The following is a 15,581-nucleotide window of genomic DNA, read 5'->3' as shown; positions in this document are numbered from 1 at the left end:
AGGATTTATAAAGTTTCATGGGTACAGTTTACGAACGAGGTATTGTAGAAAATAATATATTGACTGAATAAGTATTTACAGGTTTTTTCTCTTCGCAACTGACATGTCAACTAAAGTACCATCTTCTCGACCATCGACCTCCGCGATGGTTTCTACCAAATCATGATGTGTCTGTGCGACGTCCCTAAAACAGCGGTTTCCACATCGAGTGGCATGTTGTGGGAGTGGCTGGTCATGCCACAGGGTCTCTCCAACGCCCCAGCGACGTTCAACCGCATGGTTACCGCGAAGTTCCGTGCGTTCCGCGACTTCACTCCGTCGTACATTGACTACATCTACGTCCACAGCTGCGCTTCACCCGCGCAGTCGGATTGTGAGGTCCACCGTGGCCACCTCCGCCAGGTGTTTGAGGTCCTCCGTGCCAACGGACGCTACGCCAATCTCGCCAAATGCATGTTTGGCGTCGACGAAATCCCAGTCCTGGGAGACTTGGTGGGTGTGAACGGATGCCAGGCTGACCTCGACAAGGTAGGTAAATGCCATCTCGGAGTGGCCTTTTCCGTCCTCCGTCAAGGATCTTCGTCGCTGGCTTGGCCTTGCGACCTACCTCCGCAAGTACTCGCACGATTTTGCGGCCATCACCCAGCCGCTGTTTCGGCTTCTCCTCAGGATGCTCCTTGGGTTTGGATTCTGCTTGTCAGTCGGCCTTTGAAGGCGTCAAGCTCAAACCTTCAACGCGTCCCGATCCTGGCGCTCCTGGACTTCACCAAACCATTCTCTGTCGTCTGCGACGCTTCGCAGTTTGCCATCGGCTGCTGCTTGGCGCAGCTGGACGCCTCCAGTCACCCTCGTCCGACTTCATATCAGAGCAGCCAACTTCATGCGGCTGAGCGGGCGTACCTGGTTTACGATTTGGAGCTTCTCTCCATTAAGTTCACCCTCACCAAGTTCCGCATCTACCTCCTCGGCGCTAACCCTTTGTGGTTTATACTGATCGTGCGTCCTTACGCACAGCGACATGCCGTACATTTCGCAGCGCATGGGCGCGCTGGATATCGTTTTCGCCGAATACATCTTCTCGGTCCAGTGCAAGCCCGGGAAAGACAACATCCTGGCGAACGCCCTGTCTCGGTGCCCCGATTTTGAACTGACCACGATCGGTCTTTTGTCGTCCGGTTTCCACGATCGGTTCCTCGCGGCGTACCCTTGACATCGACTGTTCCTCGCGCCTAGCGGCGCTCACGACGGACGTGGTGCTACCCCTCATAAACGGTTTCCGCCAAGCCCCGCCTCGCGTCGTCGGCTCTGCATCGCTTTGCCATGGTTAGTGGGTTTTTGATGTTCCAACCCAACGTGGGCTCACCACCGCGCATTGTCGTGCTAGGTGACGCACAGCGCTGCGCCTCACTCTTCTCCGTTCGTACCACTATCCCCGCAGTGGCGGCCATTTCGGCCGCGACAAGATGCATTCGATCCTGGCGCGCTCGTACTGGTGACCGTACATGTAAAAATCCGTCGTGCGCTACGTCGATCACTGCGACGCTTGCCAGTGCACCAAGATTACCGCCTCTTCTCGGGTGCCTCTCCAACTCCTGCCTATTCACGACGAACTTTGGTCGTTGATCAGCATGGATTTCACGTTCAGTTTGCCGCGCGATGCCCTCGGCAACACCGGTAACATGGTTTGCGTCGACCGCGTTGAAATACATCATTGCCCTCCCTGTGCGGGACACGCTGAGCAGCGCGGACGCCGCTCGCATCCTTTTCGACAATGTTTTCTGCTGCTTCGGCCTGCCTCGATCAATCGTTTCGGACCCCGATCCGCGAAGTTTTGGTCCACCCTTTTCGCCCTGTGCGACACCTTGCTCAACATGTCGACCTCGGACCATCCCGAGTCCGACGGTCAAACTGAATGCGCCAACCGTGTCCAGGAAGACATTCTTCGGAGCTACTACGTCTCGACCGGCTCTTTGTGGGCTGTCACGTTACAACACGTGGTTTTCGCCTACAACACCTCAGTTCAGGCGTCCACGGGCTTTTCGCTCCACTACACCGTCCATTTCCAACACCCCCGCCTTCCCCCGATGCTGGACGGCTCTGTCTCAAGCGGGGGAGGAATCAATGCGCAGCTCAGCCGCACACTCCAGACCATCCAGACTATCCTGTCCCACCGCGTCTCTATCATGCAACAGATTCATGGCAGCATCGCTGCCGCTCAGCAGCGCCCAGCGACTCAAGCCAACCAACATGGCCGCTTCCAACTTCGCGACTTTCACCGTCGCCGACCGGATCCTCCTACACAAATCGGCGATGACCGCCCATGCATTCCGCACTCGCGCGGCCGGGATGTCCTCCAATGCCAAGCAACGCAGTGCTTGGCCCCCTGCGTTTGCGCCGCGGTCGACATCGCCACCTGCCCCGAGGTAGCGACCGCACAGGCACCAGAAGAGTACTTGAAGCAGACCTTACCTCGGGTTCGGCGCCGCATATTTAAGCCGGCGGCGATCCGCGCGACAGACTGAGCATCCAAACGCCCATGCTTCTGTCGCCGAATCCCAGCGAAATTAGACAGCGAATTGGCTAACCGCCCCGCTGCCTTGCCCGACGAGCGTCTACACGAACGCTACAATGAACTCCAGCAATGTCTCGTCATTGCACAACTCGATACATCCCAAGCCCACAGTCCAGCGCTCAAAGCGCTCCCGTTCATACCACACGCGCATGGCGTCCTTGAACTCATCAAACCGGCGAAAACTCACCCTCGCCAGCTGCATGCCTTCCAAGGCCAGCAGCATCCTCAGCACATGCAGCTCAAACGACTGGGCACTCGCAAACAGGCCCACGCATCGCGTATCATTAGCATGTTGCATGAGGGACAGACTTAGTTGACATGCGAGATGATTGAGAGTTTTCGTTCATTTCCTGTATTTCCCAGAAATGCGCGCCGTTTCACTTTGACTATGAAAACAGAACTGTACTATTAATAGTATTACTTTGCGGATGAAATATTTTTATTGCGCATGTGCATGTTTTTGTGGTATTCGGACGATACAGTACTGTATGTCGATCGACATGCTCATATATCGAAAATGGACGAACTTTGATGTCGCTTTTCTCGAGCTGTGTAATACTTACAGCAAAACTACTCCTCACGTTACTACAAAATAGTCCATTACTAGCTCAGCCTATACAGCATGGTATGTGCATACACAGCTCGCTCTGGCATGAGGCATCTTACCCGCATGCAGGCCTTACCAAAAATATATTTAGGTATATATAATTGCAATACAATATATGTCTATTATTTATTGTTCAGTCATCGCAATAACAATACTATTGCTTCAATATCATATATTGTATTGACCAATACATTGTCTAAATTGGTCACAAGAAATTGATGCGAAATGTGATTTACATCACTTGAACCCATCTAAAATACGCCAAAACACAGCTGGAAGCATTACGATCAGCATCCAGCTCTTAAAATAGTCAATATCGCAACGGTGCTTGTGTTAGAGCGCAATTATGAGTCGGATTCCCCTTGTCCGCTCCAGTTCTGAGTTAATTGTTCATCGCATAAACAATTCTCTCCAGTACAGCAAGGGCAGCCCAACCAACGGCCCATGCCGGTCCCCGAAAGGTCCAACACACTCCATTGTAGGCCATCCAAGCTCCCCGAAAAGACGTCCATGCCCAATCCTCAGAGCCAATCCTTTTCCCGAAGTTACGGATCTATTTTGCCGACTTCCCTTATCTACATTCTTCTATCAACTAGAGGCTGCTAACCTTGGAGACCTGATGCGGTTATGAGTACGAACGAGGGTGCGAATAAATCTCTCGCCAGAATTTTCAAGGGCCGTCGTGAGCGCGCAGGACACCCTAAAAATCAAGGTGCTTTGCCATGGCTTCCTCCCTATCTCCGGGTAATCCGATTCCAGGGCAGGAAATGCATGTTAAAAAGAAAAGAGAACTCTTCCCTGGGCACACGCTAGCGTCTTCTGGGTCGTTTGTGTTACCACACATTATCCACGTCTCGGTTCGGGAATATTAATCCGATTCCCTTTCGATAAGCGGGACTGCGGCAAACAGCATCCGATGACACTGCCAAAACAATCGACTTTCAAACGGAATTCTCCTATCTCTTAGGATCCACTCATGGTGACCTCTGCCGACAAGGAAGCCTACGAAGAGGAAGCCTACGAAGAAGCTTCGGTCGTGGAGGATAGTGATGATGAATCTGACATTTAGAATAGGTTATAGTGCATAATTCAAACAACCGTACATTAGACAATACTATTGCACAATATATACAATATAATACTTCGAAGTACAATTATTTATTGTTCGCCCTCCAAATTTACAATAGAATACACAATACAATATTGATAAGGACTGCCCACATGTCTAGAAATACGACGAATTTGGCAAGTTCTCGAAGTTATTGTGCATTTCACCCAAATATGGACTTGTGAGTCCTTTCGCCAAATAGCATTCGAATCCATTTGATCCAATCTAAGCTTGAACAAACAATGCAATACAAAGGTTGGGATATAGTTGATTTTGCCCAATCCGAAGGGACGTTTGGATTGGCAGAAATTCATCAGAACGAGTTTTGATTAGCTTAGGCGGTTCTTTAATCCATTCTCTTACCGTATGACATTCGATTCTGCTGAGGGATCCAGTTTCGAATCGATTTGACAATAGTATTGGACGATCATATAATCCCCGACCAGTTAGAGCACTTCCAGAGGTTTTAGAGCCTGTTCCAAGTAGAATTCGAAAATCACGAATAATGGGGTGACAAAATACGTGTTCCCATTTTGTTGCCATTTTACGGCGATGATCGATTGGACATAAATCGTGTCCAGAAAATGCAAAGTCATTGGCCATGGTTGATGGCTGTGGCGTTGTCGTGTGGTACACCTACTTCAAGGTGCACATGACCAAGGACCACCCGGAGACCGCAATATCCGGAAGCAGTACGGCCGCCAAGTCGATGCGAACGACAAGGTGCTTGAAGACAAGGGCGTCGCAGATTTGCACCCTGACGACGTACAATTGTTGAAAAGCGTCCTCAAGTATCGTCTCGAAGGTGAAACCACAGTGCGCTTGCTGTTGGCGCTTTGTCGAAAGAGTAGTGGTGATCCTAAGGCACTCCTCCAACCCATGATTAACCAGCATGAGGCGGACGAGGACTACGCATTTTCGCCGCCGACGGCCCCTGTATCGTTGCCCTCGTCCACCCCTGTTCCACCACTTGCGGCCGCTGTTGCAACCACACCTGCATCCAGCATTCCGTCAACAGTTGTTGCTCCTAATCCCCCTTCGAAAGGCACAGACCCGAGAGAATTTCGACGGCTTAGCAGACTGACAAAAATGTTGTCATAAACGCTTTATAAGTGGAATGTATTCATGTTGAAGTGTTAACTGTGAAATGTTTTGTACTTCGTAATTGTAGAAATAATAGAAGTTATGTTATTTTTAGAGATTACAGAGGGTATGTAAGTTATTTATATACTACTACTTCTACTATTCGTTACTGTAGAAGTTATTGAAGTTATTTATATACTTATACTATTCGTTACAGAGAAGTTATTGAAGTTATTGAACGTCAATTATTAATACTACTTCTTGAAGCTTTTTAAATTAAAGAAGTTATTGAAGTGGCATATGTTACACAAGTTGTACCATTACATTATTAAGTACTCAAAGAACCCAACTTCACTTTTAGTTTTGCATTCCATTAGACTTCGTACGCCGTTTTGGCTTGGACCGGTTTGGATGGGTTCACATCAACTCCACACACACGTGGCGCTTGTGAAAGTGGGTCGTTGGTAAGATCTTGGGGTAGGATTGGAACGATGCGTCCTGAGTATATCAACTTGAAACACTTGGTCGAGTAAAAGTCGTCGAAGTACTGCATTGGGTCCAGACGTAACAAGTTGTAGCACCGCACAGCATGGATGCACGGCTTCTTGGTGTCAAACAAAGTACGGCACTGACTCCTCTGGGCTTCGAGGTCACAAAACGCCAAAGGTGAATATTGATTGCATTTGGATCGAAATGCATTGCTAAGAACGACTTCCCCAGGAGGATCACATCAACCTGCATACGAATAAGTACAAAGGACATAATATCATCGAACCTCGATACTGCGCGACTTGATGAGGAGGTTTTGATACAACCTTTGATGGGCTGGTGTCATGGCGTCCTCTGGCCAAGTCGCGCTCTTGGATGTAGTCAGCGTTTTGTTAACACACTTGTCTAGTAAGTTATAAAAGCTCTATAACTTATAGAAGTTCAAGTGGAGCATCACGGCATCTGAGCTGCGAAGCTCGTTGCCCAACCATTGATTAGCGGACTCACTCAAGTTCGAAGTGACGTTGGCATAGGTTGGTCTTGGAAAGGCAAATCTCACCCAATGCTTGATCGGGATGTCCAACAGGTATGCAGCAACGTCTATAACGAGTGTGTTATATAGGAAAAATAGTCAATGCACCTGGATTGAGAGCGCGCATCTGCCCCATGAGTCGTGAAAACGTTTCCTGGCTATCTGACCGAGCCAATTTAAACACGACGGCTTCTTCGCTGCTCGCCAATCGGAACAGGGACGTGTTGATGTTTGCTTTGATATGACGCATGCAAAATCGGTGAGGTGCATCATGGCACACCGCAGTGCAAGCGTTGATGAGGCCTATATCGCACACTGCGTAACTTCAAAATGTACTGGAAGTTTCGTAACAATCATAACTTCCATAACTTTTATTACTTCTATGAATTGCATAATTAAAAATAAGTTATACATTTTCATACCTTTCATACGATCCGAAACAATCACAGTGCTTGACAGAAGGACACCAGCGGATTGTAGACACCTCAGGAACCAAGTCCAGTGTTTGCCATTTTCAACAGGTACCATGGCGATTCCTAAATTAGACTTAGTGTATATTCAAGTACAACACTACCCAGCACGACGAGGTGGTTGATTGGATCCTTTATCGTCGCCAATAACAGCACACCGTTCTAGTTCATCAGGTCTTTCAAATGAGCGCCTATAAGTACAGTAATTAATAGCGGAACATGTTAATGTATTACCATCAAGCGCAACGAGGTTTTGACAATGCAGGAAAGCATTGACGCAAAAACCCGGCACAAGGACACTTCGATAAACGACCCATTTCTTGTTTCCACGGACGTAAACGTTCCAGGGTTTCGGGACTTCAGCAAGTCGAAGTAGCTGGCAACTTTTTCGAACGCCATGTCGACGGATCCATAGTAGTGCTTGACCAACGCGCGCTTTGCACGGCTCGCAGACGATGTTGAGATGGTTTCACCACACACACGTTGGATCTGGCCGACGATGTACTTTCCCGTGAGCTGACGCGGGTCCGTACAGGACATTGCAATATCCGGATTGGATTGCAGGGCATCGAGAATCTCGACAAGTTACATAAATTAAATTAGTTATGTAATTATTAGAAGTTAAATTAGGTATGTTCTAGTAACTATCATAAATTCAAAACTACAATAATTCTCACCGCAGACTTCGTCATACCGGGGGGGCGACTCGCATCCGAGGCTTGAAAAAGGGGGTGGTTGTGCAACAAGTTCATGGTAGTTATAGAAACAGACTTGTCCACACGCATTGACGCTCGAACTGCAAAATCACAATCCTCGTTACAACAAACCCACTTTCCAGTGATTTTGTTACGATACTTTTGTGCTACACGAAATCCTTGTTTCAAAGAAAATGCATTCAATCTCTCACGCAGCAACACGAAACTTCCAAAATCATGAACCTTCACATTGTTGATCACGCTACCGACAATGTAGTCGTCGGAGGTGACAGTGTCCTCCGTGAAATGCATCTCCATGGCAAGGAGCAAATAGTCATGCGAAACAAACGATGTCATGTGAAGATAAAAAACGAAGTGATTGATCAACAACGACACCGGTTAAGCTCAAGTTAAGTACGGATAAATTCTGTGGCTGTGGATCCCCTTGGTGTGAAATTCTACTCTACTGATCTGTGCAACTACTGTGCAAAAATTTACGTATCCGGATGTTTATCCGGCGTTATTCAATTCCCCGAGAACAGGTAGTTTTGGGCAGTAGGAGGTCCTGCTGCCAGGGAATTCCTCTCTACTGTAGTACATGTACTTGTACTCAGGAAAAGGTAACGTGATGAAATCGTTAAGGAATGCTCAAAATCGTTAAGCCGGGTATGAAAAACGTTATGACCCACCAAAATTCTGATAAAATGGAGCGTCTATGTGCGATGACATACCAATTTCATCAGATGGCTCAAGGACAGCCCTTGAAGTTCAATTTGTAGGCACAAAATGTTGACGATGAAGTGGGATGATCGCACCATATCGAAACATCTACAGAATTGTAGAAAACATCAGGTATAGTACCGTATTTGTTTAGTATCCTAAGGCGAAAATGCAGCTCCTATGCAAAACACCGAAACACCGGACCAAAATACATCGAAACGCCGCCACCAAAGGATTTAAAGAAGGATGTTAACTGTAGTTTCGAAGTCAAGCGCTATGTCGTCAGGTCTATATCTAGGAGGGTCATTTGTACACAGTTGATAGCTTGGAAGTTCATTGAGCGGAGATATGAGTGGCCTAATAACATTGGTGGTCTAGACAAGTCGACCGTCGATATCGGGCCACTCATTCACGCAATTCAACAGCCATAAGAAACACGTAAGTCCCTCCAACTCGTATAAATGGATGCTCCACGCGCGTGATTACGACTGCGAAATGAATTCGTGCATGTGTCGATTAATGTCGATAGGGTTTCTGTTACGATAGATCGTGCAATTCATATCGACATTGATCGCTGCGTGCACGAACATTGCCGTGAGTAGTCATTCATGGTCGCAGACAAGTTTACTGCGAAACACAGTGGTACGTATGATGACCTTAGTGTAAACTAATACTTCGAAGTACTTCGTAGTATAACGTTGTGTTTTGCTCGCTTTTCGCTTTCAGTACACGACAAACGACCCAACCAGATTTGTATTGTAATTGAAACAAGTAGTCGTACCGAAGGTAGTACGAATGGTCTCAACTGAGAAAGCAGACGACTCATGCATAGTGTAAAACAAACTACCTACTGGAGTGATTTGGAGGTCCGGTATTGAACGCAACGATGAAGCTAATGATATGGAGGACCTACAGTGTAAGTGATTGTCTCATTAGAATAGATGTTTTTGATCGTTGGTTGCAGCTTGAGTTTTGTCAAATGACGAGAAGTGGTAGAGGGAAAGTAGGCGTAGTGGAGAGGTGAAGATAATAGGGAAGGGGGCAAAATGGGTAGAAAATGAAAGAAGGAATAAGGCAGAAATAGTATCGATGAGAAGACTCGGGTAGAAGACCGAGGTAGTCCTAGTGGACCTTGCCAGAGAAGAGACTTAAGCTTGTCGAGGAAAATGTAGAAGTGAGGAGACTGAAACTTAGGCGAAAGTGTATGCTTATGATTGGTGGAAAATGCCGGTGCGTAGAGAAACGTAGTGCGGAAGAAGTTCCGAGACATAAAACCGAGGGCAGGCAAATTGACCACCGTGACAAGTTTGGTAGTCCGTCAATGCAGCTCATCAATCCCCCGATTTCGGCGCTGGTTCCATGCCACGAAAATTGCGAAATGACCGCACAAATTTATACATCACATAAAGGTTTGTTCCAAACGAAATAAGTTATTACTGGTAGCTCAGCGGTAAAGCCTCAGGTTCGTAGTCGAAAGGTCCCGAGTTCTAATCCGGCTTTTACACTACTACTATGGTCCACAACTATTCCGACATTTGGCGTTTTGATTTGGTCCACATTGATTCCAACATTTTTTAGTATTGACCATTGTATTCAAACGGGGAAACTCAAGGAAACTTGGAATTTGAATTGACTTGGGATAATTTATACTACAAGCTGATGCTCGCTTGATTATGGGAATTCACAAGATCGTCCAAGTGTTCCTCATCATTGAGACGCGCATTCAACATCATCAATGCTTCCATGACAAAGTCATCGTCACACGATACGTTGAAACGAGTCAAATCGACTCGAAGCTTATCTTTGCCAATGTGAGATAACTTGTATTGATTGCTACCCCGATGTTGTATCGACAACTTCATTACATTTTGAAGCGTAAGCAAAGTTTTAGTCAATACCTCGTGGGGCAACTCGCAAAACGCAGCATCAATCAATTCATCGATATTCAATGGCGTTGATTGATACTGTAAACTTTGAATAGAATTAAAAATCCTAAATCTAGGACATTAAAGTCCGGGCTGTTTGGCGGCTGGTTCCGCATTTTGATCGTCAACCCATCGCCGTCGGAGTTGTTCACCGATTGCGCGTGGGGTCTCGCATTGTCTTGTTGAATAAACACTGTCGACCTCTTCATGGCAAGTGGCATCTTCATCTGAATTGCTGGAATGACCTTGGTTGTCAACATGCGCAGGTACACTTCAGAGGTCACGGTCTGCGGCTGCGTGACCAACCTTCCTCTTGGGCGATTCTTGCTGCTTCGTTGCGCCGGCTCCTTGACGACAAAGGGCCACATGCCAATGCGCCCGTCGAATATGCGATTGCGCCCAACATCAAAACGTGGCCGGGCCACCGCACACAGAAACATAACCTTGTTATGAACCTCGTGGACTTCGCTTGTCGGTGGGGCAGCACTTCGTCGTCGTACACGTAGAACTTGCCCTTGACCCCCTCGTCAAGTAAAACCACTTTTCGTCAACATGCACGACGTTGTGCATGTCGTCGAAAACTTGGTTTCGCTTGACAAAGGACAGCGCAAACTTGACGCGTTCTTCCTTGTTGGCGTCGGTGAGCAGCGGTCGGTGGTACGATGACTTGCACCGATGGCGACGGTTTCGCTTCATGTGTCGCAGAATCGTCGTTCGGGGGATGTTGGCATGGAACGCCATTGCACGAGTGGTCTGACGCTTTTTGGAATGGAACTGCTTTGATTGCAGCTTCAATCGCCTCGGAAGCCCACTTCAATTTCGCACCACAATTTCCTACTACCTCCAGACGGAAATAGAAGTACCTTTTCAAAATCAGCCAAGGACGGAAATAGAAGTACCTTAGCAGAGCCCCATGAAATATTATAAATATATAGGCTGAGCCATATAAAGGTCAATATAATATAATAAAAACAAATGTTTTTTTTATTAATAATGCTTCTCGATACAAAGACTCAAATGAAATAAATATTACCTTCCAAAACATACATTCTTTATTCATCCTGGTCATCGATGTCAAGAGTTTCCAATGCTGTGAAGATGTCGCATCATTTCCAAGTCGCGCGCTGTCTGCAGAGACAGCTCAAGCATGACGGTGCTTAGGTCGACCTGGCCGAGCAGTGTGCAACCATCGTCGTAGACGTCTTTGCCGCGCGACACAGACTCGGGTAGGCGGCCACATTTCTTCAAAGCAGCCTTCTTCATGTACGGAATCTTGTAGGAGTTCCCTCCGGCGCAGCCGATGACCTCACGCAAGCATGATGTACTTTTGTTTGCGCCCAACGCGGCCTTTCTTCATGCTGGCGGTGTGCTCACATATCATTTCGCGGCTGGGCAAGTTGTCGCCACCAAGCGACACGTTGGCACGTTGCCATATCTTGCCAATAGTTCGTGGGTTGCGCCCAAAGATGCGAGCCACTTCAAGTATGGCCCCACGTTGCAGCTTGCACGGGTGCTGAACAACGCGTACGAGAAGGTGGTCTATGACAGCACGTCGCTGGTCAGCGGTCAGCTCCTTCATGAAAACGCGGGGTTTTGCAACTCAATTTGCCGCTCAAACTTGATCGACATTCTGATTTTCGGATAAAAAATCTTTGTATCCGTATGAATTTATCTTGCTTTTAGTATCTGAATTTTAAATCGTCCTGTTGATTTCGATGTGCTGTTTTTTTTTACACCTTCTAGTCCAGAAAACACGTTGTCTTCTGTATTTTATGAGCATGTCTTCAGATTTTTTATATTTATAAAAATAGTCAGGAAGATATGCAAATTTTCCCCTTAGGGTACTTCTATTTCCGTCTGGAGGTAGTAAAAGCAGTATAAATTGTGAAAATATTACCTCTGAAAAATGAATTCTCTATAATCTAATACCTTTCATGCGCGAATTTGGGAGCGTCGGCGATGGTCCGATGTGGGTCGACGCGCATGCAGCTTTATAGCTGTTCCAGATCGTTGAGACAGTTGAACGATGGCAGTTAAAGTGCTTAGCAACATCGTTAACTGACCCATGCTTTCGCTTGCCGTCATCGCTCTTCGAGAGCAACATGTTGAGCACCGCCTGGCGGTCGTCGTCGGGCAGGTTTCGGGATTCCAGATCCGCTGGGTTGCGTTCGAGACTCGGCGTGAGGGGAGGGCATTGGAAAGTGGCGAGATGAGCCTGTGGTTGTGAGGACGACGGTGTTGTTTCAGAAATAAGCTCTTAGCATATCATGTTACACTCGGCGCCACATAATTCTCGAGCAAAAGCACTCTGGAAAGCGCTGAAATAGTCCAATCAAAGCTCTTGGTTTATTCTATTCGATAAGCCTATCAGATCGATCATACGATCATTTTTGGCCTTATTCCGCCAATGGAAAGTAAATGTCGGAATAATTGTGGACCAGAGTAGCATTTTTTAATATTAGCATTTTTAACCACACAACTCGACGACACTCAGGTGATCATTAGGTGGTATGGATTTGTCGAAGGTTATCTTTATCGACCCACCAAGCTAGGTTGGGCACGAAGGAACTGATGGCGGTATTGGTCCCATGTAGTAGTCGTTCTGGAGGTCCGATATGCATCCAGAGTCACTAGTACACGGGTCCAATACAGCGACAGCCCTTGTTAGGATATGTGATAGGGGAGGCACGGAGGGATGACTGATGCGGTTTTCCACCAGTGTAGTAGTGGTTCTGTAGGTCCAATAAGTCTATCAGAACCACCACTACGAGGGCTTAATTGCGATATATACGTTGCTAGGATGTGTGATTGGTCTGCGTTGGTGGTGCTCCAGGGGGCGTTGCCATTTGTGGACTTGGATGGTCACTTAATAGTGGTTGGGATTGGAGAGACATAGCTGTAGCAACGTTATTTATTCTCTTGGTCCTCCAATACCCATGAGTTTCTTTGAGTATGAATTGGCTTGCTTACTCATTAGGGTACATTTTTAACTGTATTTCGTGGTACTAGTAGTTTTAAGGGGCCATATCAAGCTGTTTGGCGTTGGTCATCTTGTTGCTATGGCTAAATTGCTACTATGACAAGGGTGTACAAGCCTTGCATCCTGACTATCATCCATAGGCTTTCAGCACCGATCTGCACTTGATGTGGGATGTCGTAGCGATCACGCTCTTGCACGACAACTATTTTGTTCCCCCCCCCGCCAATTTTCGGCTTCACGATCCGCTTGATATGACATATCCGGAATACTGTAGCATTTTATTTTGGATTCATGTATACATAGAGGTTTTGTTCATTTAGTGACCGGGTTGTCGCCCAACCCGGGGAAGAATGTTGGTCAACACCCCTTCCCACGTTTTCCACCGGATACTAAGGGTGAGACGAATAACCAAGAATTAATTAGAGACCTTTAGCAAATCTGTAATTTGATCAAATTCCCGAAATAAACTATGTTCGAATTCACTTCGGGAATTTGATTCGGATATTTGAAGTTACACCTTTAGCAATCACGGAATTTGCAATTTCGATGCCAAAACCATTACTAACAAATTAAACCCCGTTCATTGGCTTAGTAAGTGTTGACGATTAACCAGTCGTAAAGATGCGTCCGCGTGCCGCTCTCCTTGCTGCATGAGATCAAGTACCCAAGATCAACTACCGCAGTGCCCATGAGCATCACGTCAACATGCTCACGGGCACTGCGGTAGTTGATCTTGGGTACTTGGTCACTAAGGCCACTTGCAACCAACTTCCATCGCTGCAGCAGCTCGCCGTGGTCTGCTCCTAATGGTTCGATTCGTGTCACCTCACGCAGGAGGGCAACCTCTAGGTCTTCCGTCCATGCAACGTACTTGACTGGTGGTTGAGGTTGTGTGTCAACCATTGGAGTGAATTCGAAGTACATGTAAGAACAGTTCATCTACGCCCAGCAAGCACAATCCACCACCCATTGCATTTTGATGTATTTTGATTGACTTAGACATTTCGGTAATTTGAAGTTCAAATATACGGAATGGACATGCGATTTCGTATATTTGAGCCAAATTCCGAGCGGAATTTGGCCTTCACGAAGTTCGTAGCTGTGAGTAACCCGAAGTTTGATTTCGGGAATTTCAAATTACGGGTTTGCTAAAGGTCTCTATTAGAAGAGCGTAGTCCCCGCTCAATTGATGTGTCCAATTGAGGTCCATGGGATTTACCTGTCGAATCCTATGTAATGCTTACATTCGGATAACCTTTTTAATGTAATGTATGCGACAAAATGTACGACTTCGAATAACCTTCATAAAATAATGCTTGCGAAAGGATGCCGTGTCTTCAAATAACCTTCATAAAATAATGCTTGCGAAAGGATGCCGTGTCTTCAAATAATCTTCTCAAAGCAATGAATGCATTACATGCGGAAAGGTTTGAAAGCCAGCTCTGTGAACAAGGTAACGTAATCATTCCGCCTGTTTAATAGTGGTACTAACAGTGGTACTCACCCATTTAACAGTGGTAGAAATCCTTAACGTTTTTCAGCTTAAATTGCATGGTATTCAGCTTTCCTTAACGTTTTTTTTCCTGCCGTGCCTTCAGAAGGAACTGTACTTTCCAGATTAATCAGTCAAATTAGACTATTGTTGATTGCATTCCAGAATACCATAATTACTAAACGATGGTAATAAATAGTGCATTGAATATCTTGCGATAGCTTAATATGACGCATTTTGACAGGTACGTTGAACTTGGTTAAAGTATGTATTTATTATTATGACGGACGTTTACCTTACACTTGATTAATGTATTGCGCACAATCGAAAATGTACTGTGCGTTACAATGTACTGTATATTAAAGAAGTAGCATACTATGTACTGTACGCATTACTATGTATGTACTGTTCTACTGTAGTACATGTACTGTTGTTGTAACAGTCCTCAGGAAAAGTACAGTCGCATAGTTCAGATTAATCAGCCAAATTAGACTATACTAAACCATGGTCATAAATAGTGCATTGAATATCTTGAGATAGCTTAATATGACGCATTTTGACAGTTACGTTGAACTTGATTAAAGTATGTATTGACTATTACCACTCTTGGTCCGGAATAATTGGTGTACAGTGAACTCGGTATTAACTCGCAAGTGTTGCACATCAAACAATTTTAGAGGTTGTATGGAGCCATCAATTATCAGTTTTGGAATTATTTTCTTCCAATTGTACATGTGGACGTTTACTACTTCATTCACCCCGTGTGATTGGTGAATCCTATGCTAAAATTATTCATTACGTACTCTGAGCATATATTATCAAACTTGAAAAATACGAGGTAGAGCCTTTTCGAACGACTTTTTCACCGATGATTCAGAAATGGATTCCCAGGCGCTGATGGTTCTCTC

The 15,581-nt window shown here is 46.1% G+C and overlaps 4 protein-coding genes across 4 annotated transcripts; 1 reads left to right on the top strand and 3 right to left on the bottom strand.

Annotated features, from left to right (window-relative positions):
• Nucleotides 1-2,612: 2,612 nt before the first annotated feature.
• On the bottom strand, nt 2,613-2,870 carry H257_05756 (hypothetical protein; the record flags this gene model as incomplete). Its single annotated transcript, XM_009830725.1, has 1 exon — nt 2,613-2,870. The coding sequence occupies one exon, from the start codon at nt 2,868-2,870 to the stop codon at nt 2,613-2,615; it is 258 nt and encodes an 85-aa protein (XP_009829027.1).
• A 1,285-nt stretch (nt 2,871-4,155) lies between these two features.
• Nucleotides 4,156-5,388, top strand: H257_05755 (hypothetical protein; the record flags this gene model as incomplete). The annotated part of the gene is made up of 2 exons (XM_009830724.1): nt 4,156-4,225; nt 4,934-5,388. The coding sequence occupies 2 exons, from the start codon at nt 4,156-4,158 to the stop codon at nt 5,386-5,388; spliced, it is 525 nt and encodes a 174-aa protein (XP_009829026.1).
• A 4,833-nt stretch (nt 5,389-10,221) lies between these two features.
• On the bottom strand, nt 10,222-10,942 carry H257_05754 (hypothetical protein; the record flags this gene model as incomplete). Its single annotated transcript, XM_009830723.1, has 2 exons — nt 10,222-10,687; nt 10,740-10,942. 2 exons carry the CDS (start codon nt 10,940-10,942, stop codon nt 10,222-10,224), a joined length of 669 nt encoding a protein of 222 aa, XP_009829025.1.
• A 333-nt stretch (nt 10,943-11,275) lies between these two features.
• Nucleotides 11,276-14,084, bottom strand: H257_05753 (hypothetical protein; the record flags this gene model as incomplete). The annotated part of the gene is made up of 4 exons (XM_009830722.1): nt 11,276-11,506; nt 11,544-11,740; nt 12,131-12,416; nt 13,785-14,084. The coding sequence occupies 4 exons, from the start codon at nt 14,082-14,084 to the stop codon at nt 11,276-11,278; spliced, it is 1,014 nt and encodes a 337-aa protein (XP_009829024.1).
• Between the last annotated feature and the right edge of the window lie 1,497 nt (nt 14,085-15,581).

This window comes from Aphanomyces astaci (assembly GCF_000520075.1).
Source record: "Aphanomyces astaci strain APO3 unplaced genomic scaffold supercont1.11, whole genome shotgun sequence".
In the NCBI taxonomy this organism is placed as follows: Eukaryota; Oomycota; class Saprolegniomycetes; order Saprolegniales; family Verrucalvaceae; genus Aphanomyces; species Aphanomyces astaci.
The sequence above is the reverse complement of the archived record's forward strand: the minus strand, read 5'-3'. Positions and strand labels throughout refer to the sequence as shown.